The sequence below is a fragment of the Leuciscus leuciscus genome (assembly GCF_965113295.1).
Source record: "Leuciscus leuciscus genome assembly, chromosome: 19".
Classification (NCBI taxonomy): Eukaryota; Metazoa; Chordata; class Actinopteri; order Cypriniformes; family Leuciscidae; genus Leuciscus; species Leuciscus leuciscus.
This window is the reverse complement of record NC_138743.1, coordinates 13,082,057-13,108,244: the sequence shown is the minus strand read 5'-3', so window position 1 is coordinate 13,108,244 and position 26,188 is coordinate 13,082,057. Positions and strand designations below refer to the sequence as shown.

Here is a 26,188-nt window from a genome sequence, read left to right as displayed (position 1 = left end):
AGCGGACGCCATCTTTGTCGAGGGCAGAGTTGCTATCCATTGAAGACGAACACACACGCATAGCCGTTGCAGCAACTCACTCAGTCCCTACAGAAGGGAGTTTGATGGTGGTTCGCTGTTGAAATTCGCAGACAGACACTTCCTTACTGACGGTCTAACAAAGACTACGGGATCAGGTAAGCTTTATTTAAAAGAGGAAATGATATAAAGGATTTGATACGATATGTCTTTTCTTCTTTCTTTTAAATTTGTTTGGCCAAAAAGTGGTTGAGGCAAGAGCAGCAATGGATGTTTTGTCAAAATGCAATGCGAAAACTGATGGCTAATTAGGATGTCAGATTTTAGGGATGACCATGTGTGGTTTATACGCATTTGAATCGTGTGTTGGATGCGGCACGATGTGGGCGGTTGCTGTGTTTCAGCACCCTGGACAGCGACTGCGTTTCTGTCCTGAATTCACATCCAGCCTCTGCAGCTAAATTGCCATTATATGTCTGGCAAAGTTTTGCGCATAGGCGCCATCTAAGTAATGGCTGATTTTACCAGATGTTAACCCGTTTTTAAAAAGGGCTCTGTTGCATCAGGCCATTAATCACTGAAATGACAGTGAAAACGCCTAGGTGTTTCATTTTGCAGTATCATTTTGTGACCAGGTCGGCAAATTGCTTTCCTTGCCAGAAGCATTTTTATCTCAGAATATAAATAAGTAAGGTTTGATAACATCGGGTTGAGATTGAACGAAAGTGATCAGCGATTGATAGAGGGGGAAGTCAATATGGAAAAATGCGACAAAGTGGTCGAGAATTAATGTGCCGCATGTGCGTGTTGCAAAGAAAGCAGAGTGGGGAAAGTCAGATGGGATGATGCAGTGATAAGACTTATTCAATTGAACAGACATATTAATTGTTTGAACCAAAAATAATCTCAACCTTGCCGTATGTATGCGATGGGGCAGCGGTAATGATCAGTTCGTGTCTTCCTGGTGTTAGACGATGGGCGGGGGCTTGAGCAGAGACGAGCGGAGGCGGATGCTGGAGATACCCTCACGTATGATTAGGGGTGGCAATCTTAAAGAATTTCATGATTCTCTAACCAGCTACTTTTAAGTCAGATATTTTTGGGGAAAATAACTCTGTTGCCATATAATGAGATCATTTCAGATTTCGTGGCTTTCACAGACTTTAAGAGGCGGCATAAATGCAATAGCCTACAATAATTGGTCTTAATACTAATTAAGAATACTAAACAAACTAAAAATAATAACATATTTCATTAATGAATTTATTATTGATTACAACTAAACTCATAATGTAAAGCTGTGTCAACTCTTGTCGTATGAGCTGATGTAAGTCTCACGAGACTTAACATACAATTCTTTTGATTAAACTCCAGTCATACATGACGAAAGTAATAATGTCCTGTTCAGGTGTTTCATTCACTTCAAAGAACTGAGTCATAAGAGTAAGACTGGTCGTGCTGTAGCCTATATTGTTGAATCACTATAAGAACCGACTCATAGTATTAATTCTTTCGACTACCTGTTCTAGACTTGTATGTTTTTGATTCTCTAAAAAGATCAGTCTTGTATAGAGAGGAATCTTTTTCTCGGGAATAAATCTACACAGGTCGCGATGTAAATTGTTGATTCACTAAAAAAGAATCGGCTCGTATGAATCATTCTTTCGGCTACTCATCCATCCTTGTGTTTTTGACTCTCTATTAAAGATCCGGCTCACAGGCATCCGTGTTTGCTGCACATTCTGTAGCGATTTTGAACAACACCAGAGCATTTTAGTGTTCTAACCACATTGGTTGAAGAATTTCGCGCTCGAGAACCGAATGTCACCAAAATAAAAATCGAATGGTTCTCCAAACCCTTTGTATGATGCAGATTCAATTCCTCGCCACATTGACTCCATCCTCACGTGTTAAACACTTTCTGGCTCACAGAATGTACTGATTACACAATAGTAGCCTATTATCTCGAGCGTAAAATCCCTACATTAACCGGATGTCCGTAACAACCCGAAATATCATCTAATCGTCCGGTCAAAATGCCCGCGTGACTTGGGCATGTCAGGATACTGCAGACGAGCTCCCTTTTTTTTCAGTCACGTGCCCTCATCTTGCACCTGCAAATGCTCTAAAGCCACGGTATTGTTTAACATCACTCTGTTTTTGGCCATCATTCTGTTGCTGTAAGGTTAGTAAATGCGCATATTGTTACTGACGCATATATGAGCAACAGAAAACAATACTTTACTACAGTGAGTAGAGCGTTCAGTTTCGCTTGTTCCGGTCTGTATTTGTCTTGCGGCGGTTGGCACGCTTCTGTTGTTGAATCTGATGGTTTAATGCGGCTTATTATGGCTTGACTGCAGAGCACAGGGCGGGAGGGATGTTCCCCAATAAGTGGTGACTCACGCGATAGCCTACCAGACCGCGATTCGTCTTGATTTATCGATGCTCATTGCTACTTAACATATTTAGGTACCTAATATTAATACATTCTATATAATATAGCATAATGCAATTTGAATTGTAGTACACATATTCGAGATAAACAAAAAGATACAGTGATTTGTTCATATATATAATAGGATACCAATGGATTGTTATGGGATATTTATGCAAATTGATTGGGGTATAAGGAATAAACAGTTGCATGCAAATTCTAAATTAGCCAATAAGTCATTCAGGCTTTATTAGATGTATTTTAGAACAGCACATGTTCACAAATTCTGCTTTTAACAAATGGCTGAGCTCAGTCAGGAGTGATTCACTTAACTCATTCAAACCAATTAATATGTCATTTGGAAATTGTTTTATCAAATCTTGACACTGAGACAGCGAAGTGCTTTGTTATGGTTGCTCCGATGTCTTGATTAATCACATACACTATCACTGTATCAATGAAATGTTGTGATAGATATTATGAAAAAAAGAAGAAAAAAAAAAGAAAATCAAAAGCTTGGTCTGTCTGTTACTGAAAATGATATGTTATTGTCAGCTACATGTATAACTATCACCCTAAAGTCCTTGATTTCATATTCCTAATTACATATCGCCTTTTAACACAAAATTGTTTCAGATTAAAGCACCAGCTGGGTAAAAAATGGAAACTGATTGCAAACTCCAATGAAAAAGAGCAGGTAGTAGTCTTGGGGAACACTTTACATCTAGCAAATAATAACATGGGCCCAAGTACAAAATGGATACTGGATATCTCTGCGACAATCCTGCACAAGTGCACTTGGCTGAACACCCACAGATTGAAAATATGGACAAATGCGTCACAAGAGCATAAAAGACTGAAGACGGCTATGGATAAAAAGACGAGCAATAGAAAGAGGGGGGATAATGTTGGTAGAGAATATAAAAAAAAACAAAGTACGTCAGAGGAGGGCAGCTGAGGATGAAATGAGAAAAGAGAAGATACCCTGAAGAATTAGCTTGTATGATGCATAATGACTGCAGAAAGAAGCACCCTCATGCCAAGCATCTCAGCCTGTAAGCTCTGCCCACACATGTGGGTTCCCCTCCACCATTTATGAATATCAATAGTGCTGGAGGTTTCTGAGGGTGGAAAGAGAAGCATCATAAATCAGCATAAGGACTGACACTGTCCTCTCTCTCTCTCTGTGAACACAATGTAAGAGAGGTCACAGTGGTTAATAAGTGCAATCTTAAATTTACTGAATAAAAGTGAGATTAAGCAAAGGATTAAGAGCTAGCTGATGTAACTTACTGTAGTTTGTACTTGCTACGTAAAACTGAGAGAACTAAAGTAATGTATTTTGTATTAGACATCTAGTTTTTGAAAATGCTCATATAAACTCTTAACTTCATTTGTGTTTGTTCTGATGTGGAAATAGATGTGAGAATGCGTCATAGGACGGGCATTTGTTTAAAGTACAAATGGATTAAAATACGAATGCGTTTTGCGTGATCAATATGATTTTTCTTACCTGTGTCAATTGTCTTTCATAGGCATCTTAATGTTTGTACCATATCAGATGGACTTGTGCAATTTGGCTACTTTTGCAAGCTGTTATTGTGAGCAATTTGGACAAATGTTACAACATCTGTTCATTTGCTCATAGCTGCAGTCTGAAGCCATTTTGGAATGGTGCTCTTTCAGAGTACAGAGAGTTCAATCAGTTCATGTCATGAAGTTTCCTACAGTGTAGTGCATATATAAGAGATAGATGATAAGATAGATGAGCTTATGCAGATGATTCATACTTTCTCAGTACACATCACGGTCCGAATCCATTAAAGTGGAATCGTATTTCAGTATTAAGCAGCATGCTATAGTAAACGCTACTCATAAATTCAATATTAGCCTTTGCTTCATGTTTGCATATTTCTTTTGAGGATTATTTGACTGTTGACCTATGTTTGAGATGCCAAACAGTCATTTGATAATAATGCACACTGGCTCATTTAAACAAGTCAATATGATGTAGTAAGACAAACTTGCTATAGTTGAAGTTTTGATGCATGTATATTCAATCTTTGCTTGTCAATCACCAATGTTTCTCATTTAAAAAAAAAAAAAAAACATGTTAAAGAAATTTGATTTTGTGGCATTCACTCTTTTTGATTATAAATAATCTAAAAATAAACCTTTAGATGGTCTTGCAGTGACTATCCTTATTTCATAATCAATTATTTCAATAATCATTATGAATATATTTAGTTGTAATTTTTTTGGTACATTTTTGTAGCACTTTTCACTATGCTTATTGTTCCAAATCAGATTTAAAATAAACAGTGGCCTAACAAGTACTTTTGTTTTGTTTTTGCATTAAACATTTAAAAAAAATCTTTAAACCATGATATACTTGAGATGCAAAATTGCATGAGATATTAAGACCAAAAAGAGTTGCTAATGTGATAAGAAAAATATAAAGATAATTATCTTAATATATTTTTATCTTAAAATATCTATATATATAATAAATATAGTAATCGATCATTAGCTGGTGCTTTCAAAAAGAATATTCAGAATATGTAATTTAATTGAAGTGTTTATTTAGGAGAGTTTTACTTCCTTTAGCTAAATGTACCTCAAGGAAATAGAGTGCTGCCGGGATGACGTCAAAACCCGGAAGACTAATTCACCAGCACTTCCCTTGAGATTTCCCTATGGTTTTTATAATGGGGTTTTTCAATTGATGAATAAAATAAGGTCTGTGGTAAGCTGGCAATACTTGCACACAAAAATGCGCATTTTGAAGCTGTTATGTTTATTTAAAAAAAATTATGTTTTTAATAAGTAACAAGATAAGATTGTTTGGGGAATGTCAGGACATTGTAGAACAAAACGTCCAAGTATCATCAAATTATGTTTACCACAGACCTTATTTTACTCATTAATTGAAAAAAAAACCCTTATAAAAACCCATAGGAAAATCTCGAGGGAACCAGTGGCGAATTAGTCTTCCGGATTTTGACGTCATCCCTGCACCACTCTATAAGTAAATAAATCTGTTAATCATGTTTCCGTTGAGCAAAAGCTTTTGGCTGCTTTCTGGATTCTAGGCTTCTTAAATGTTTTTTTAATGTCTGTTGTTTATGACTCCTCAAATATTGAACACCTGCTGATGCTATCATTCAGGTGTCATTTTTCTGTGCCTTTCTGCAGCGTCTGTTGTTGAAGAGGCATATTATGTAACTGCAATAACAGTATGTTTGGACACCAATCAAAAGTAAGATGGCAAAGCAATGGTATTGGTGGAATGGCAATGGCAGTTGAAAACAGATCTTCTGCAGGTGTTAGGACGTCTTAATGTTGTTGTTTTAAGTGGGTCTGTTTCTATAGAAAATTTTAAAAGATGGCTCTCATTCCTCTGCTGCTTTCTGATCATCATCTCTATGGAGCTGCAATAAAAATGTGAAGGTCACAGTCAAACAGACTGCATAGCCAGCCCTCCAATCCTTGCGCTGTCAAACTCATCACTTCATCACTCGTCATACATCGCCAAGAACCTTGGAGCCAGATGGGGAGGCGAGGGAATCAGGGTGTCAGGTGGGGAACACACTGTCTGCTTTAATGGCCCCGTTGTTAAGAAATTCATCCCGGGGCTTCCCCATGAGTGGGAGTTTACAGGCGATGAGAAGGGAGGGCTCTCTGCAGAGGACCTGATGCTAGTGTTGGTGCAGAGCTGACAACAAACGGGCTTGTGAAATGGACTCTGTCAAATCAATTGCAGTGGCCATTGGATCCCTGCTAAATCACAAGACCCTTCAACCCAATGTAAAAGGGGGGATATAGATGAGGTTCTGAGGCTGCTGCAGTCATTAATGGTGCAGCAACATGAGTGCGTAGTGTAGATTCTGCTATGAAGAATACTTAGCATCCAGCCACACGCACTCTGGAATAGTTTAGATCAGTACTAATGACCGCCACAGATCACAAGCCTAATGATTTTCTATTGGACAGTACGTGGTTTATTTATTTATTTTGGTTAATTTATTTAGTACTTTTCACTATGCTTATTGTTCCAATGCAGATTTAAATGAACAAATCTTGAGATGCAAAACTGCACGAGGTACTTGTTTTCAGACAGTTTATCTTAGTTTTCATTTTTCATACATATCCCATTGGTGTGTGTATACATATAGGCTACATAGAGAGAGAGAGAACAAATAACACAATTTAGTCAAATATATGCTTAAAGGGATAGTTCACCCTAAAATGAGAATTTTGTCATCACTTTTTTGAATGTTAGTAACCAGACAGTTGACATTAGCCATTAATTTCCATAGTAGGAAAAAAATACTCTGGAAGTCAATGGCTCCCATCAACTGTCTGGTTACCAACATTCTTCAATCTTCAATTCTTCCTTCATTTGTGTTCAACAGAAGAAGAAAAACTCATATAGGTTTGGAAAAACTTGAGGGCGAGTAAGTGATGACAACATTTTCCTTTTTGGATGAACTATCTCTTAAAACAAGAAAATAATTTGCTATGAGGCAATAATGAGATATTTCAAGATGTATTCTTTGAACGCAAGTCTTAATGCCTTAAATTTATGTTTTAAGGATGTGTAGATAGTTTTACTGGAATTTTGACAAAATAATAATAATTGCAGTGTAGAGGAGAGGAAACCTAAGGAACTCACCTCCTCAGGCTGGTGATGGAGTTTTCCTAATTCACAGCGGTATAATCCAATTTGAACTAGATTGTTTTTGCAGCAGAGGTCTTTTCATCTTATATGGATTTCTATTTCTATATATTATATACTTGATTTATATAAGAAGTGTGAACAGTAAGAGGTTACGAGACATGTTAATAGAGGCCTGGAATCGCTCCACGCAATCCTCCACTCAGGAGGAAGGGAACTGATGCTATTAATCACTGCTCATGAGAGGAGGGGGCGGCATCGCTCAGGCCTGTCCTCCTCATCTGGTTGCATTGCATTGTGAATAATAAGCCATTGCTATAGTTTACAGGTTGCCGGCTCTATCCGTTATTCCTTGGTTTTCAATAAAGGCATGGCTGGAGACAAATGGAAGCATAAATGAACTCAGAGACCTTTCTAAATTATGCATCGCCCACTTCAGTTTATATTTTACATTTGTTCAGCTAAACGTAACACTGTAGACGTGTATTTTTTTATGTTTTTTTTTTTTTACGTTAAATGCACTTTAGCTATGCAACTTTCTGATGCATTCAGTATGTTATGTTATGACAAACTAAGGCTAGGCTGTCAATTTTCTGTGGAATTTAGTTTAATGGCCATATCAGATGTCCATCAATTTGCCAAGCATAAAAAGTTGTGAAATGAGTAACAAATGGCATATGGCTTGAGTTTCTGTCCTTGCATCTGTGAATAAGGATTCTCTTGGAGATTTTAAAACATGTCAAGCTCAATAACCCGCTCTACGAGAGTCAATCTGTTGCAACAAACATAACACTGTTGAGGGGAAATACCGTAACCCGATTTCAAAGGTAATCTCGTAAAACACGTCTGTTTCGCCTGACTCAGAGATTTAGAGGTCAGGCATGATAAGTTCATTCCGTTTGAGGGGATATAAGGTGGCGTTAGCGTTTAGCGAAGCATGTGAGGGGGAAAAAAGAGAATGCAGCGTCAAGTTTTGGAGGAGGACAGTTTTTGTGTGGTAACTGAAGTGCTGCAGTGAAGGGAGAGGCTGCATGTTTGAGGAGAGAAAACAAAATGGCAGCCAGAGACGGAGGATGAGCGAGCTCTCACACACACACAGCTATTCTAAAAGAGCATGTTTAAACCATAGAGCTTCTCATTGTTTCAGTAAACAAACATACGGCTACATACAACTTCCAGTAACCAAATCAATAAATATTGCTCAGTAGCCTAGTTCAAGAAACAACTTTTGATATGTTTACTGCTTTTAGAGGCATTACTGTGGAGCTTTTATTTCAGAGGTCCAAACGTGGGTCCAATCTCAAATTGTTTGATTAAATTTTTTTTTTTTCAATTTTTTCATTTTTCAAAGCAACAGTTCTGCTAAATGTTTCACTGTCCCTCCCACTTTAAAATGTATTAATTAAAAGTTAAATGTGATGCTTAAGTATGTAATTCTATACATCAGTAATGTTTATTTTAATGGCTAGACATCACACAGTTTGAAAATACATTAATATGGTACTCTGTGTGCATAATTATAGGCCAGTCTTGAAAGGATGAAGACCCCTGCTTTATTTGCTTTATTTTTTGTTGTTTTTTTGTTTACCAGTATTCATTTCTTGTAATCCCTGTCCATTCTTTGTTTATAATTTAGACATTTGCATAGTGATGTTCTGAAACGATCCACACAGGTCTCATCAAAAGCACATTCGACTGCCTCAGAATTAGCATGGTCTGCCATCATTCAACAAGCATAAAATTAATGGCAGTCATCAATAAAGCATGAATGAGAGCATGTACATATTTACACTGGTAGTGCACTGGAAAAAAAAAATATAGAAAAGGTTACCACTACCCAATGCATTATTAATAATCCTTGGATATAGGCAACAAGTACAATTATTTTAACCTGAAAGCAGAAGTGAATTGCAAAATAATTTCAATTCGAGAGGGCTCCATCTACTCAGTTCTCTGGCCTAAACTTTTCAGGTTTAGCTAGCCTACAATCCAAAGGACTGCTAGTAGTGCCATTCATATTCATAATATGGCAAATAGCATTATGCATGCTCAGTTAAAAAATGAAAAGATGAAAGATGTGGAGGGAGAAGCAAATCAAAAGATTGTTTTTCAGCAGTAAGGAACAGCGTTAAAACAGAGTAAATTTACAGTAAACATGAATCTTGAGGTTTCACTGGCCTAGTTAAGACAAAAAAGAGACTGCAAGGTACCTCTTTGTTTTTCCTCTGGTCTGGTCTCTCAAATTGTGCTTAACTTTTTGGTTATTTCAAGAATACTACCACAAAGAATTCTCTATGACAGTCATTCACTGACCTGACATTTTTATGCACTCATCAGAATCTGAATGAGCTCATTCATCAGAGGTTGAGCGAGGACATGTGAGGGACGTTTCTGTATTAGTGCGTTTCACTGGCACCAGCTAGGGACATATGTTACAATACTGCAAATTCATCACAAACATGTTTCTACTACCCTGAGAGAGCTTGCATCATTCAGTACACAGCCTGGTTGTTGGGTCAATCAATTTTAGATTGGTGCTCCCTGATCTTTAACCAAAGCAGAAGATGACATTCACTATTGGAGATGGGAGTGTAATATTGCAGCCTTTAGAGTCTCTGGAGTATTTCGCTGGGAAAGGTCAGGCAGGCGTGTTAAATTTAATCGCTTGAGTACAATTATGCAATTAATGGAAGCAGTATCGCTCTTTAATGCCTGCTTGGAATTTACTGGATTTTTCACTGATAATATTGTGGATGGTTGAGATGGAGATATTTGCCAAAACATCTGTAAAAAAAAAAATCTTAAACAGAATTTAGTGAAGTTTCTGCTTAAACATTTAAAAATGACTGGGCAATGTCTTGTCTTGCATGCAGGATGGTTTTGCGAAAGCATGTTTACTTTTTGCTTTGAATGGAATAATTTAAGCTCCCATGCTTGTGCAGTTTAACACACACTCACAATTATTCAGTAAGCTGTTCTTATTAGACCTCTTGGGATATCTTGCTAGCTGTCAAGCCAGTCTTTTCAGGAATATATCTGTCAAGCTCACAGTTTCCATGGCAGAGCAGGGAATCATTTCTCCTGGAACACCCAGAACCTCAGGGAAGAATTTAATCAGCTAAACACAGCAGCCACCACCTCGACGCTCTTCGAAAGAGTGTACGAGAGGAGGCGATGGGTTCTTTAAGAGCAGACAATGTCCTACTGTCTATTTCATGACATTTAATTAGCCTGTGTAAATGAAATTGCTTTATTAGCTGTATAACTCTATCTGTCCTATGAATTTAACATCCATGGCTGTTTTTCTGGTGCTTATGGGTCTGGGAAAGAGAGAGTTTAGGTTTAGGATGAGTATATTGTCTTTGTTCATTCTTAAAATCTGGATGACACACTTTATTATTCAAGTGAGCCTCATTGTTTAATTTTTTCCTTTTCTCTATGCCCAATTCTTTCAGCTTCCCCCAGACTTCCAGTAAGACCCACTCTTCCCAGTTGGAGACCAGCTCCACCCAACACACCCAGCAGCCATGGCAGATGATTCGGATATGCGCAATGAGCTCTCTGACATGCAGCAACGTGCAGACCAGCTGGCGGATGAGGTGAGGACATTCATTTTCTGCCTTTATGCTACCCTTACATGAACAACAACCTTCAAACATCAACTGATTGCAACCAAAGACTAATGTAGTGCCAACTAAGAAATCAAAATGGAGCTTTGTGCAACATTGACATGTTTTCTGATAATGATGAATATATATGAGTATACTACAGTTAATTAATGTACACTTTGTTTAAAAATGCACTCAGCAATAAGGAAATTAATATTTTTTTTGAAGAAAAAAGTAGTGTACAATCAAAAAAAAGCTTTGTTGCTGCATTAATGTGTTTTTGACTACCAAACCAAATGGTACCAAAATGAATAACAATTTTGAGGGGGAGAAAAAATTTACACTCACATGACATTAAGACTCCAGTCACATCAATAGCCCAATACAAGCTGATTTATTCCACATGGAGCAGGTCTCCCCATGTTGGCCAGGTGATTACTACTTCCTTTATTTTGGTAACTTTTTTTTACAGTTTTTGTTTTTACATGATGCTGGATCAATGCCACTAGTCAATTATTTAAAAAAAATTTATAATAATAATAAAAATTATTTCATTTGCTAAGTCGTCTGTTTAGTTGAAGCAGACATCAAACTTGTTTAGCTCTTATCCAAGTCTCCAAGTCTCTGACACAAGTTAATTATTTCATGTCTTTATGCTCTGTTGATTGAGGCTTGGATAAATTGCAGTAATTTATGCTACAGATTTACTTATTTGTACACAGCTTGTTCTGTAGGCCGTGACTGTGAGATGTCAGAGTCCATATGTGAATGTGTGTGTGTCATGTGGAGGGAGGTTCACCTGCACTCTGCCTTACATAACGCTGCAGCATTTGGTTGGTGTGTGTGTGTGTGTGTGTGTGTGTGTGTGTGTGTGTGTGTGTGTGTGTGTGTGTGTGTGTGTGAGAGCTGGGGGTGGCGCCTGTGTGTTTGCAGCCTGATGGAGCTCCTCTCTGCCGCCCCACGCTATGATTCTCACAGCTGAGTAGAATATTAAAACACAAACAGCAACAGCACACTGCAAAAATGTCCTCCAGCCTTCTGATCCACAGAGATATGAATTCATAATATTCAGACACCCAGTCCATGATATTTGTGTGAAAAATGCTGTAATTTACTCATAAAAATAGCATATTTCTAATGTATTCTGAATGTTTAGAGAGAGAGAAAAAAGGAATTTGTTCAACTAACATAAGGTGGTCATAATGGTGGATGGACTAATAGATCTAGAGTTTGAAAGGAGAGATGAATAATGTTCTATCTGACTTGGTGCCTCAGAGCACCGACCAGTGAGACATTATTTCGCACAGATTGTTTATTATGCATTTAAATAATAAAACATAAAAAATAAGTAGTGCAGTCATTGAGCGCTGCAAATTGTTTGTATATTTTTAAAATGTTAAATGTTCTGGTACATTAGTGCTGCAAATAACGTCAATTGATAATTTATTGATTATAGTGTGTGTTAAAAATCCTCCCACACTCGCTACAGCTTGTGGAGGTTTTTATCTCTGTCAGTTCCTAATGAATTCTGGTTTTAACATCTTTTTCCTCCCCCCCCCCACAGTCACTGGAGAGCACCCGTCGTATGCTGCAGCTTGTGGAAGAGGTAAGAGAAAGACGCTTTATTATATTTATATAATATATTTATTCATATTTATAATCAAAAATTACATCTCACTGTATGCATACGTTTTCTGATCACAAATGTTTAATATATGATCTGGCATAATCTCTATACATACATTACCATTTAAACATTTGGGTCAGTAAAATTCTTTAAAGACATTTTTTTTATTTAGCGAGGGTGCATTCAATTGATCAAAAATGACAGTAAAGACTTAAACATTGTTAAAAGAGGTTTCTACTTCAAAAAAACAGTTTCCATAAGTTATTTTAAACTGCAATAATATTTCACAATCTTACTGTTTTTACTGTATTTTTGATCAAATAAATGCAGCCCTGGTGAGAGACTTCTTTCAAAAAATTTTATTCATTTACCATTTAGAATTATGTTCAGTTTCTAGGGCTGTCAATTTAACAGGTTAATGTAGTACATTTCATCTGTTAGTCACTTTGGATAAAAGCTTTTTTCAGATTAAATGTATTATTAACATGCTAAATTGTCATCCCTAGAAACTGAACATAATTCTATGGTCAAAAAATAGAAGAAATAGATCAATATAAGGATAATAATGATCCTAATTTGATAATTTTTGTTCTGTCATGAGAGCTTTAGTCTTCAGACAGAGCTGAGCACAAGCTGGGCTTGACTATTCTAGGCTTGATGGGTTGAGGGTGTTAGTTAGAGAAAGAGAAGAGAGGTGTGTATATCTAAGAGAAGAACTGTGAATTCTTCACAGCATATCTCAAGGTCATATTGATAATCACAGCCCATATCTCTGCAAAGAGCACCTCGCCATGTCCATTACTGGCAGATCAGAGAAGCGATAAATCGCCTCTGAGTTGACAAATTGACAAAAATCGCCTGAAGACTCTGAGACTGACAGACACAAGAAAACATGGAGAGGGAGGGTGCACACAGATCAGGGATATGTCTCGGTCAGGTCTAATAAACTATGTCAGTCTATACCAGCCTTTTCATGTTCTAGTTAGACTAATCGAATGTTCTCGGCACTTATAGACGATCAGCAGTATTCCTGCGTTAGGCCAAAATGGAGGTAAATCACATTCATTATTTATACTAGTAGAAGCATTGAGTTTGTTCCAGGCTTTTACTGCTGCGTGAAAATTCAGTGGTTTATGGCACAAACAAATTAATCCCCAAGGATCCATTTAGGGCACATTGTGATCCCATCCGGAAGGAGGGGGGTGCTGCTTCACGTCCCGCTGATATATGCACCACCGAGCCTTACAATTATCCCAAATATCGATATCCCGTTCCCCTCAAAGCGCTGAAGCTGCACTTTCTGAAATATGTCACAGCTGCCTGTTATTTTCCAAACACCAGGGGAAAAAACGGCACAGTAAATTTACCTCGCTGATCATTACGTTCACGGAAAAGTCATATTTTGCAAGTGTTGAGATCTGGGATGCCAGTGACCAAATAGTGATGGAAATAGGTTACTCAAAGACGTTTCTCATTGAAGACCAGCACAGTAGGAGCTGATTTATGACGCAGACCTTTTCAGGGCACTATCGCAAGGACGTCTCTAGCAAGATATGAAGAACTTCTGTGCTGGCCTTTACGCTAATGTCCCCTAATCATTTTTACAGGGGTTTGGGAGGAGTAGGCGTCCTTTTGTATGAGTGTAACTCACTTTATAAGCTTTAATGAAGTGCCAGATGATTTGTCGTCGTTTTAATGGGCACACCAAAGAGTGTGTGCTAAATCTGCCCTCAATAAGAGGAACGAAAAGGCATCACTCGTTCTCACTTTCAATGAGACCACACTGTATTTGTTGCATTGCCTAAATTGACTGTACTCCAACACACAAGCGGATTCATTTTTACCTCAATCCGATCATGTTTCAGCAGAATATTTCATTGATGGATTTTCGTACTGTTTAAGGGTGTATTAGAATTGCCTCAAGCTACGAAAGCTCAGAAACGACTCTAAAGAGATTCTGCCTCACATTAGCACAAAGTTACATTTACAAACTATATTGATCAGGGCTATATGCTCCACAGTAATTAGCGTCTGCTTATTTAGTCTAATAAAAAGGAGAAGAACATTATGCAATTTGAAATGTCACCAGTACAGCCTAAAAAAGTAGACTGCCTCTGAATGAGCCTTGTGTTTTGTGTGCTGAATCTCACCTCTTTTTCTTTGTCCTTTATTTTCCACTTTGTTTTCCATGTATTTCACCCTCTCTTCCACCCTTCTTCACCATGGTTCTTGATGCATAGAGTAAAGATGCTGGTATCAGGACTTTGGTTATGCTGGACGAGCAGGGAGGTAAGTGTGGATGTGTTTTAGATGACGACAAAACCATTTTCTTCCATTCTTGGCACAGACATCTTTGAATAAAAATTGCATATGTCTATTAGCTTTTCATATCAAATTTAATTGTTCCAATGTGCCATTATAATATGCAACTAGAGTATGTATTATAAATTGATTTTTATCTTTATCTATTTTTTTGTTTGTTAATTCAGTTGCTTAATTAATTGCAGTAATTTCTGTGCAATGTCATTTTGATTTCTTCTGCTTTTTCTGAAGTAACTCTAAATCTTTCACCCTTTTAACACACTTTTCTCTTTCATTTAATATTCTTTCAATATGCTCTTTTACCAAATAAACAGGACTGGCCACTGCAACTGTCCATTTAATGTTTGCATGTCAAATATATTCACAGTTCAGTTTAAAAAGTAGTTGCCATCACATTAGTTTTTTAGGCCAGCTTGTAACAATACAAGTTCAAATAAACAAATAAAGCAACGATCGATTTAGCTGGTAATGACAAATGATACTCTTTCCCATAAACTACACTAATACTCTTTTGTATAATCCCTGGCGTAATCCTAATATTGAAACCAGATATTGAATACTGTAACAGTGTCATTTGACTCAGTAAAAAGTCAAAGTGGACCATTAAATAAACAAATCGGCAAGGCTGTAACCAGCTTTTTCCCATTTTAAAAGCACACGGTTAGCTTGTTTGGCTTAGTGTGGTTTTAAAAACTACATAATTGGCCTTGCTTTAATCGTTAGCTCCTTAGAAGCCCTCTGATTGGCCCCTGTGTGTGAGGGCCCCATGTCTGCAGCCAATAATTAGTCTTTTCATAGGGGGAATGAGATCTCACTCCTTCATCCCCTCAAACTACAGCCTAAAGCCTATTTAAATACTCTCAGCCCAGAGGTGACACTAAGCTTTAGCTTTATCAAGGAATGAGGTGTCAAAAGTTCATTTTCTTGTTTTAAATGAGCATCTCTAGAATTTTGACACAAGGAAATTAATCAAATTTAGGTTAATTTGCTTTGCCTAAATGAAAGTGTCTTTGAATGCCAGGGATTAAACAAACGCAACTGATGTGGTAGGCTTGTTTCCCTCCTCAACCATTTCAAGTTTGCCTCTCTCTTTCCTGTGACTGATACCTTTACTAAACCTCTTAACAATATCGAACACACCCTGTCTGCACGACAAACACGCCAGACTGCATCACCACGGGTCACTCAGCGCCTCAGCCATTTCATCCCCTAACCACACAGAGACAAACAAACTATAAGCTGCTCCCTCCATTGTAATGAGGAGAAAAAGAGGCTGTCCGCTTCCAGCAAAAGGGCACTACAGCCACTAAGCCTTGAGAGAGATCCGGGCAGTGTTTTATTCTGCCCCAAGGTCTAATTAAAAAGACACTGTCGCCCTCCTGCAGTGCCCCTTGTGGGAGACTCTGTCTGCTATTGGCTGCTGGGATCAAATTCAAGTTTTACATGTGTTAAATGCGAAAGTCAACTTGAATTGCCATTGCAACCCATTTTACTTCTGTAATGTGACATATTTTGAGTAATGATTAAAAATGTTTGAAGGGGCTTGACTCTATTTATTGGGAATTGGTGAAAAGTGGGCGTTACAAATCAGAATTTAACCAAGTGAATTCGAGTTTGTAAATCTAAATACTAAAAAATAGCTATTTGACTACAGGTTAACATTATCCAATAGCCTGTGTGGCCTCAGTGATGTCAGCAGGAAACTTTTTGAATAGGGATTAAAAAGACACTTTTTAAATCTCTTTTCATTCCCGATAATACCAGAAATGTGCATTAAGAAAGTAAATAGGGCCCGTTTTGATTTCATGTTGACTTTGATGCATATTTAGCTAAATAAAGGATGAAGTCTTGCTTTTTTAACTCTTTCCTAATTCTTTTTTTGCATAGGTTCACTCTAATGCATGCGTCCCCTCTAGATGCATTGAACAATTTCGCATCCAGTTCAGCAGTGCTCATTTCTCATATATTCTTGTCAAACAAGGGCCAGTAAAATTCATTCCACTGCTGTCATCCCTTTGTCCTGACCAGAACAACTCGATCGTGTTGAAGATGGCATGAACCATATCAACCAAGACATGAAGGAGGCCGAGAAAAATTTAAAAGATTTAGGGAAATGCTGTGGCCTTTTCATATGTCCATGTAACAAGTAGGTACTGACCTATGTGGCAGAAGGGTCTTACGTATGTGGTGGCGTCCGTTTTTTTTCCCCCTCCCTTTTTTTTGAGTTTCCTTTTGTCACAGTGACTGTCTGAAGTTTTGTCTTCTCTTCTTTGTCCTCTCTTCCCTCTTTCTTTCCTCCCTCCTTTATTTTCCTGACACCTGCTCTCATTCTGTGGGGGATAAATTACTTGTTGTTTAATCAGAGCAACTGGAACGCATCGAGGAGGGAATGGACCAAATCAATAAGGACATGAAGGATGCAGAAAAGAATTTGAACGATCTAGGAAAATTCTGTGGTCTTTGTTCCTGTCCATGTAACAAGTAGGTGCTGCTTGCCTGCCTGCCTGCCTGCCTAAAAATAAATCTTATTGAGAGGCCTGTAGCCCTAGCCAGACGTGCCCAACTCCTGCCAAGTTCACTACCCATGATCCTAAGCACAGACAGTGAGCATGAGGCATGGTCACACATGCTCACAGAAGAACAGTCCAATAGCCTTAGCTCTGGGTCCTTTATTAGACAGTTTATCAATGAAATGAATATAAGGCATGCTGCACAACCCAAAGCCAAGTCAACATATTATGAACACTATATCAAACCACTAAAACTGCATGGATGTGCCAAAGTTGAGTCACTAAACGTAGTCCCAATACAAATGAATAGAAAATACTGAACGAAAAGTCAATTTGACTCTTTTATCAACTTAAGTACTTTATCTTCCGATAAATTATGATCCTTTCCAGTCCATCAAGATTAGTTAACATACATAACGCATATGTGACGAGCTCGTCATTTTGAGTCGTTTACGGAGAAATACCTTAACTGTTTTGTGTTTTAATTACGTTTTAATGAATTCAAACTCAAAGTCTTCAAAATGCTCATTTTAAAACGAATGCAAATAACAAATGGCGTTTTGGCGCTCAGTGATGGTTTACATATCTACGTCTTTACTGCTATTTATAAGCACGAAAAACATGAATGAACATCAGAGGGCTTGTTAAAAGATATAGTATAACTTACTAAAATGTATCATCTGTCGTGTCATCAGCGTTTTGACCGCGAAAAGACCTCAATGACACAGAGCGTGAACATGTCACGTGACGTGATGTTCCATTTACTTCTGGAAACGTCGAGAGGATCATATCGCTAAAATGTTTAATGTATGTTTGAATTAACTGTCTGAAGATGTTTGGAATCTTTAGAGGCATTTTTGACAGCTACTATTTAAATGAGTATATCTAGACAACAGTTTGGAACAGAAGCATCATAATTATATCATTAGAAAGCACTTTCCTGTTTCATTCAGTGCATGACATTCAGAAATATTGTTCTTGATCTAAAATGACTCAAAGTGATAGAGCAACTCACTCACATATATAGGCTATATAGGCCTATATTAAACATATTTAACATTTTCTGCTTTAAAATGTATAAGCATACACTAGCTTTTTTACAACTTTGAAAGCACATCCATCAATGCTACCTGTATGACTGCAATAGCATGTCCCTGAATGCCAAATGCATGCTCATGCATCTCTTGCTAATGATACTGACATTGCTGCTATTTGTTATAAAGAGCAATTATGCATAGTAACAATGCTGATGACCAACTCCTACTGAAAGTCCTTCAGATGATCTAACAGTTTCAAGCCTGTCTCATTTATGTTGGCAGGGATAGTTCGGCAAAGAACAGGACACAAAGTCCAGTCTATAGCCGCAGTTCAGTGGAGAGAACCAATGCTTTTGCTGGTTCCCCAAGGGGAGCAGACAAAATCTAGGTCAGACAGAGAAAAAGATACAGTGCAGATATTCAAGGCTTTTTTTTTATGTGACAGCATGTCATAAAGTCCCGGACTGGTGCAGAGGAGCAAATGAACCCGTGCGCTCAGGGAGGTTGAATTTTGGGTCAGATTGTGTGGTTCACATTTAACTCAGTCCATAGTTTTATCAAAATAACAGTCACTTTTAAAATAAAATATTATTCTATTTAAATACTTTTTTTTTTTTTTTATCTGATTATTTTAAAAAACAAATTAAATTTTCAGAAGATTCTTTCATAGTTGGACAGCAAAAGGTATATTTTTTCGCTTACAGAATATGTAAAGGAAAATAAGATATTCAAGGTTCTAATAGGCATTGTTTGCCAGTTTGAGTATTAACTGCTCCTTCACATTAGATAAAGCTCAACATGCTGTTTAGAGAGAGAACGGAGGGACGGCAGCCGGGGGAATTGTAGCTTTAGTCCATCTCTATAAATAATACTGCAGTGGGAGGCTTGGCCATCTCTCTTTAGATAAATCAAGAAATATTAGAACTAAAATCCATATCAACAACTCACAGCAAGAACAACAGCAGATTAATAAAACCTTGTTTATGCAAAAGATGCAATCTAGATTCTTGTTTATAATTTATAAATTAAGTTTATGATTTTCTTGACACTATTAGAATGAATTCAAGGATGTCATGTTGATAGACTATTAAATAAAATTGTCTGCAGTAGCAATTATGAAATTGCTTTCAGTCTTTAAATGGGCTCTTCTCATGCTTTTGATTATTGGGTAGCACTTTACAATAAGGTAATTAGTTGTAGCATTAGCTAACATAAACTACAATGAACAACACTTCTGCAACGTTTATTAGTCTTAGTTAATTTCAACATTTACTAATACATTAACAAAAGTTGGGTTAATTAGTTAATGCTAAAATTACTATAATGAACAAACAATGAACAAGTTATATTTTTACTAAATAACATTTACAAAAATAATATTACTCATTGTTAGTTCATGTTAGCCAATGGAAACTTATTGATAAGTGTTACCAATTATTGTTGTTCTATACCTCACCTCTGGCCTCTGAAAGATCAGAAGATCCCAGTAGCAGCATGTCTACAGCAATATATAGTAATAATCATAATAGGTTGTTGTCATATTTGATAAGATTGCATATGTTTTGGATAATTAGCATGTAAAAGAGGCTATAAACAGCAATAATTTATTCATTTGTGGCTGTGGGCTTGTAATCTCATAACAATATTGATCTGTTCATTATAACATTCATTTTAACACATTTAAGAGTCAGAAACACTGAGCTGAGAGGTGGCCAATGAAAGGGCAAGATAGGATGCGCTTCTCTTCCTCCAGTTTCTTTTCTGTTGAAGTTATTTACACTTGTCTCCACTGATGTGGCAGTCCTGTTACTCTGTGTTGTCTGTCGCCAAGGCCTGTGCTCTTTGTTATTTGTCATAATTTGAGAGGGGGACAGCTCATGTGCCATGGGGCGGGCAGAAGTGACCTCTGAGACCCATTTATCTTTGTTTATAAATGGCTATCCACCTCTATTTACGTCCCTCATTTTCAGAAAGGTATGTGTCTCAGCATCGAGTACATGTATGTTAAATGTCCGCAGGATATAGCATTACAAATTGCAAAGCCCCTGGGAGAATGAGCCCATCCCTGTTATGCTTGCCTGGTAATTCATGTTTGTTGTTGATCTGTGGACACACTGCTGCTGATATGGAAGTGTCCGGTTACGCTAGTGCTCACGCTTCCCCCGACTCTGTGCAGAATGAAGAGCGGAGCCAGCAAGGCATGGGGAAACAACCAGGATGGAGTGGTTGCGAGCCAGCCCGCCCGCGTAGTGGATGAGCGCGAACAGATGGCCATCAGCGGAGGCTTCATCCGCAGGTGAGACGTCCAGGATTCCAGGACACTCAGTCAAGAGGGTTAGCTAAAAGAGAGAGGTTTGATCGTGTAGCCAAAAGCTAAAATAAAAAGACTTAAGAGGTCAAATGTGTAGATAGCCCGCCCATGTGTATGCGTTCTGCTTTGAGAAATGATTGGTGATTTAAAGTGACATTCTACCGTTCTTATATGGATGCAGGGTAACAGATGACGCCAGGGAAAATGAGATGGATGAGAACTTAGAGCAGGTGGGAGGCATCATTGGTAATCTGCGCCACATGGCCCTTGATATGGGCAACGAGATTGACACCCAGAACCGCCAGATCGACAGGATCATGGAGAAGGTATGGATTGGCTCTCAAGGACAGTTTCCCCTATTGGATTTTCCAATGATTAAACAAAATTCTAAAGTGCAGTTTTAAAAGTCAATTCAACAAATTAAGAGTTGACCTGAATATTTATTTGCAACATGTTTGACTTCCATAACATAAATGATTGGTATTTACTAAATTTATATTTATTAATATTACTAAATGTTGTATTTTGGTATATATTTTATATATAACTTAAAATATTAATAAATATCTAAATATTATATTTGATTATTTTATGATAAGTTATATATTAATATATACTACACACACACACACACACATATATATGTATATGTATATGAATGATATTATTTTGATTCAATATTAAGTCAATTTAGATTTTACATAAATAATTGGGATTTACTAAATTAATATTTATTAAAATAGTATATATATATATATATATATCATATTATTTTGATTAAAGATTTTTTTTTAAATTGTCAATTTTGATTTGACATAAATAATTGGGATTTACTCAGTTAATTATTAATATTACTAAATGTTGTATTTTGTTATATATTTTATATATAATTTGAAATATCAAAATATAATATTGTATTATATTATATGATGTTATATATAAATATATATGCACACATTTTTCTATTTAAAATATATGATATTATTTTGATTAAAGATTTGTCATGATGACTTTACAAATAAAATAATATTATATAATAATAATAATAACAATCTATAAAACTTGTTTGACTTCCATAACTTAATTGGGAATTACTAAATTAAATGATATACATACATATATGCATACATACAAACATATATATAGAAGGTTTGATTTACATGAATAAAAACATCTTTGCTAATAAAGCACTGTTTGATCTATTTCAGGCTGATTCCAACAAAACCAGGATTGATGAAGCCAACCAGAGGGCCACAAAGATGCTGGGCAGTGGCTAAAGCTCTGGTCTGCCTGCTTTTACCAACCATGCAGTTTGTCAAAAGGCAATGCGCTTATCATGGTATTTACCTTCTAGGTTTGCACACATGCACATATCATCCGGCCCCCATTGTAAATGTTGTTCTATGTGTCGTCTGTCAGCTTTTTCAATGATTGTCCTCGTAAAATGATTTCTTATACTCTGTACCATTCTTTCCAAAGGTTGTATATAGTGCTGACTCGATGGCTCTTGCTCACTTGTGAAGTTTTTATTCTCTTTATTGCCTGTATACATATATGTATGTATGTATACATATATCTACTTGTATGTGTATGCATATAGCCTATGTGTATATATATATCGAATTTTTGCTGGAGGAACTATTTAGGAATGCTATACAAGTTGTCTTTCCTTTTCAGTATATCTCAGTATCGTCTTGGTAAAACTGTGTCACACCACTCAGCTACTGTCATGCTCCTTATTTTGATGTTGTCATGACAATGAAAAATGGGAAAAAAAATATTTTGCAAATGATACCAATACAACAAGCACTTACAATCAATGTCCTTGGTTCATATCCCTCATCACAACCATAATCAGTTACTGTTTAGACGATGTGCAACTAGATTCTGTAGCTGTAGTAGTAAAAACATTGCATTCCGAGTGATGTGAATTGTGCGTTATGCATGACAAATGGTAGATCTTAGCGTCTTATAAATAAAACTTGTTTTAAAAAGATGACAAAAAAATAACTTAATCATGGCAGTAGCAAAATTGACAAAAGCATGCTCAGTATTAGGACACAGTGGAACGTTCCATATTACTGCAAGTTTGCAATAGTGCCACCATTTCAGTCAATAATATATATTTACAGACTGTGACCTTTGTTGTAAAATAATGCAAAGTGACTTAAAGAGGAAATGTGATGGAAACCAAACAATGCTGGTGTGGTGGTCCTGCAAAAATGACTTGTTTTCTAAAAATGAATATGCAGTTTGGTGTAGAAAAGGATGTTCTGAAAGGTGGGGTCCGGTTGTTTACTGTATCATAGGTTTTGGATGATCTGAAAAAATAAAAATAAATTATTTGCAATGTAAAGCAAAGACGCATATTTCTGAGAGAACTTACTTTTATAAGATGACTGTATCCTGTTAGTTTACTTTCCCCGTGTGGTTTGTTATTGGTAAAAAATTATAATAATTCATAACAAAAAAATGATTTTTTTGTTGCTTCTGTACTTAGAGCTATGCACACCAAATCACTACGATATTGAATAGTTATTATAAGAAGTCAAATAAATACCTTACCTGAATGACATAGGTTAAACTGTGAGATTGATGTCCTCAACGCATGTAATATTAAAACTCCCTCTGTATCCTGTCAGTCTGTGAAGTGGTTGACATTTTGTAGCTATAGCTGAATTGATTAAAAATAATAAACCCCTAATCGCTGTGGGTTTTCATTATTGTCTCAAGCAAAACCTCAATGTCGCTTGACAGAGCTGCTTTGTGAGAAAAGAACAGGAGATCTGAATAAGTCAAACTTGATTTTTACATAGCTGGCAGACGCTTTTAACCAAAGCAACTTGCAACTGTGTTCCCTGGGAATAAAACCCTGCAGCCTCGATGTTGCTACTAGTGTCACGCTTTACATATTAGTCGTTATGAAGGTCATGCATTTCTAATGAGACAAAACACTGAATGATACGAGACAGCAATCACAGATTGGAGTAAATTGCTTTCAGACAAAGTCCATTAAGGCAAGTGAGTTCACTCAGCCGCCATATTGGTTACAGCCCCGGAGCTGTTGTTTTCAATAATAGACAACTTGAATGGGGAATGACTAAAATCTTGATAATATTATGTTTCAATTGCATATTTTAACTCGGCGATGAATGACAACCATTATATCATAAATTTAGCTTGTTTAATTAAAATCATGCTAAAACAGGCTAGTCCAGTACATGAACATTCTAGAGTAAACAAACAGGTGATGACTCTATCATAAAGGTGATTGGCTCTTTTAATTAAAAAGCAGGACTACTTATTGTTGACTTCTCCCATTCCTTTTTCTACAGTCTCTGTTTCAGATCGTCACCTTGAGCTGTCCAGTTTTGGCTAGATATAATTAATAAGGATGAATTTGCTGCTGCAATGAAATAATCAAGACACATCAGCCTAATTTAGTTCCATTAGGCAAGAACAACAACACGACATGTTAATGCTTAGCGCAACCAGCAAGATGTCTAAAGTTTATCCAAAAACTTCTTCAAGAAGCTTAATTATCATATATGCTGTTACAGTGTATTATAATGAACTGATAAACACTTCAGACCAGAGGTACACTGCAAAAGTATGCATTAAAATAAGAGGACGAGATGTAAAATAAAGGGTATGCTATCAGATTTATTAAAAATAGACATCAGAAAGGCTTTGTTTCTATTCATTTTTATTGATGAAATGATTAAAGTCATCATGAAATGGAAGTTGCGATAGATGTGATGTGTATCCAAGTGAAACAGCTTTTTGAACAAGAACAAATGTAGGGAGGGACTCTGACTTTAGGATCTTGTCCATCGGGAATTGATTGAATAGTTGAATGGTTGTGGTTTGCTATTGCTGTGATGTCATGTGAGTGACAGGTTGCCCTGCCCTCATGCCAGTAAACGCATCATCAGAGAAGAGATGTCTTTGCAAGAGGGAGGGTAAGCTATTTTGATTAAAGATTACAAGGGCACATTAATTATTATTTTTTAATAATGATGTGCATGCATAAATCATTTATAATAAATACTGCAATATTCTATAAAGAAACTAAAGTTGTCCATTTTGATTTCATGGTGACTTTAAACAATAGAGCTAAAAGAAAACAAGCTCATGTCTCTTGTATCATCACACGTTTGCTGTAAGAGACATTTGGAAAAGGTGTTGCAATATCAGGCAACACTGAACCACATGAAATATTCATTAGCATAAAAATATCCACACTGCAGGCATAGAAAGCCTCTATGTTTACACACCATTTTCAAAGTGGAGTCGTTTCACAGAAGAAGAAAAAATGGATTATGAAGATGAGACGTACATGTGGTCCATCTAAACATTGTCTCCGTTGCTGGTTTTCCATAGGCTTATAAACAAACCTGTCTGTTGAATGATCCTATATGTGATAGTGCCAGTCATTGCAATAATACAATGCCAATGTATGTTGGCAGTCATTGTGCCTCGTGTTGTATTTCGAATACGTGAGTCAACAGACGTGTGAAACAGGGAACGGTGCATTTCCCTCAGCCCTTCAGGTTAATAAAATTGAGTGCTGTGAGCTGCATTCCCTCCTGAGGAAAAACAAATGTGATTTTCTTTCATTTTGGCCTTGTGTGTGAGGTTGGCTGATGAACGAGGTGCTGTGGTGTGCTTTTCTGCTGACCCAGAGGTAATTAAAGATGCTGGAGATTTACGACGAAGATGCAACCTCTCTCAGCCACAGGGCTAATCTGAGAGAGCAAAATACGTTTAAAGAGTTGCTGTTTGTTGCTTTATGGGGTCCAAAATATCTGGTGTCCCATTGGTGTTATAATTAGTGACAATTAGTATCCTCATTGCCTGATATCTATATCTGTCTATAGGAATGGCAAAGTGTTAACTTACGGTATTATGTTTAGCAATTATTTCTTAACATTTTTTATTAGTTAATACTTTTATTCAGCAATGATGCATTCAATTTATAAAAAAATTACAGCAAAGACATTTATAATGTTAAAAAAAGATTTCTATTTTTACTGTTTCAAATAAATGCTGTAATTGTGAACCTTCTATTTATCAATGAATCATGAAAAAATATCACGGTTTTCAACTAAAAATATTAAGCATTCAGTTCACACTTAAGTATATTCTTTTAAAATATGGAAGTACATTATTTCCATAATTAGTACTCTTTTTTTAAGTATCCTATGCTAAAATGGAAGTCTTTTTCAAATAGATTGTAATGTCCTTTTGACTAATTAAATTAAATTAAATTAATAATATAATAAAATAAAACCAAATCAGCATATTAGAATGATTTCTGAAGGATCATGTGACACTGAAGACTGGAGTATGCCATCAAAGGAATACATTTTATTTTAAATACATTAAAATTGAAAACCGTTTTTGTAATAATTTTTCACAATTTTACTGCATTTATCAAAAAAAAAATGCAGCCTTGTTTAGCATTAAAAAAAAACTATCAACCAAAAACTTTTGAATGTGTATTGACAGAATTTGGATATTTACTGCAATAAACCATGAAACACAATTATTTGAATCTATTGAGAGCTATCAAAACACTCACCGTGCTCCCCAAGCTAATTAGGTGCTGAGACCTATATATATATCAGTACAAAAATG

General features: G+C 36.5%; 1 protein-coding gene across 1 annotated transcript; it reads left to right on the top strand.

The window, feature by feature from the left end:
• Positions 1-23: 23 nt before the first annotated feature.
• On the top strand, positions 24-26,188 carry snap25a (synaptosome associated protein 25a). The gene is made up of 8 exons (XM_082147060.1): positions 24-176; positions 10,589-10,732; positions 12,306-12,347; positions 14,609-14,657; positions 17,054-17,171; positions 20,414-20,533; positions 20,730-20,874; positions 21,757-26,188. Exons 2-8 carry the CDS (start codon positions 10,661-10,663, stop codon positions 21,823-21,825), a joined length of 615 nt encoding a protein of 204 aa, XP_082003186.1. The 5' UTR covers positions 24-176; positions 10,589-10,660; the 3' UTR covers positions 21,826-26,188.

Bases quoted from the DNA above. Each gene is read 5' to 3' on its own strand.
- snap25a (XM_082147060.1), top strand. From the start codon at position 10,661: ATGGCAGATGATTCGGATATGCGCAATGAGCTCTCTGACATGCAGCAA. The intron at 10,733-12,305 runs GTGAGGACATTC...CCCCCCCCACAG, and splicing joins CAGACCAGCTGGCGGATGAG to TCACTGGAGAGCACCCGTCG. The intron at 20,534-20,729 runs GTGAGACGTCCA...ATATGGATGCAG, and splicing joins AGCGGAGGCTTCATCCGCAG to GGTAACAGATGACGCCAGGG.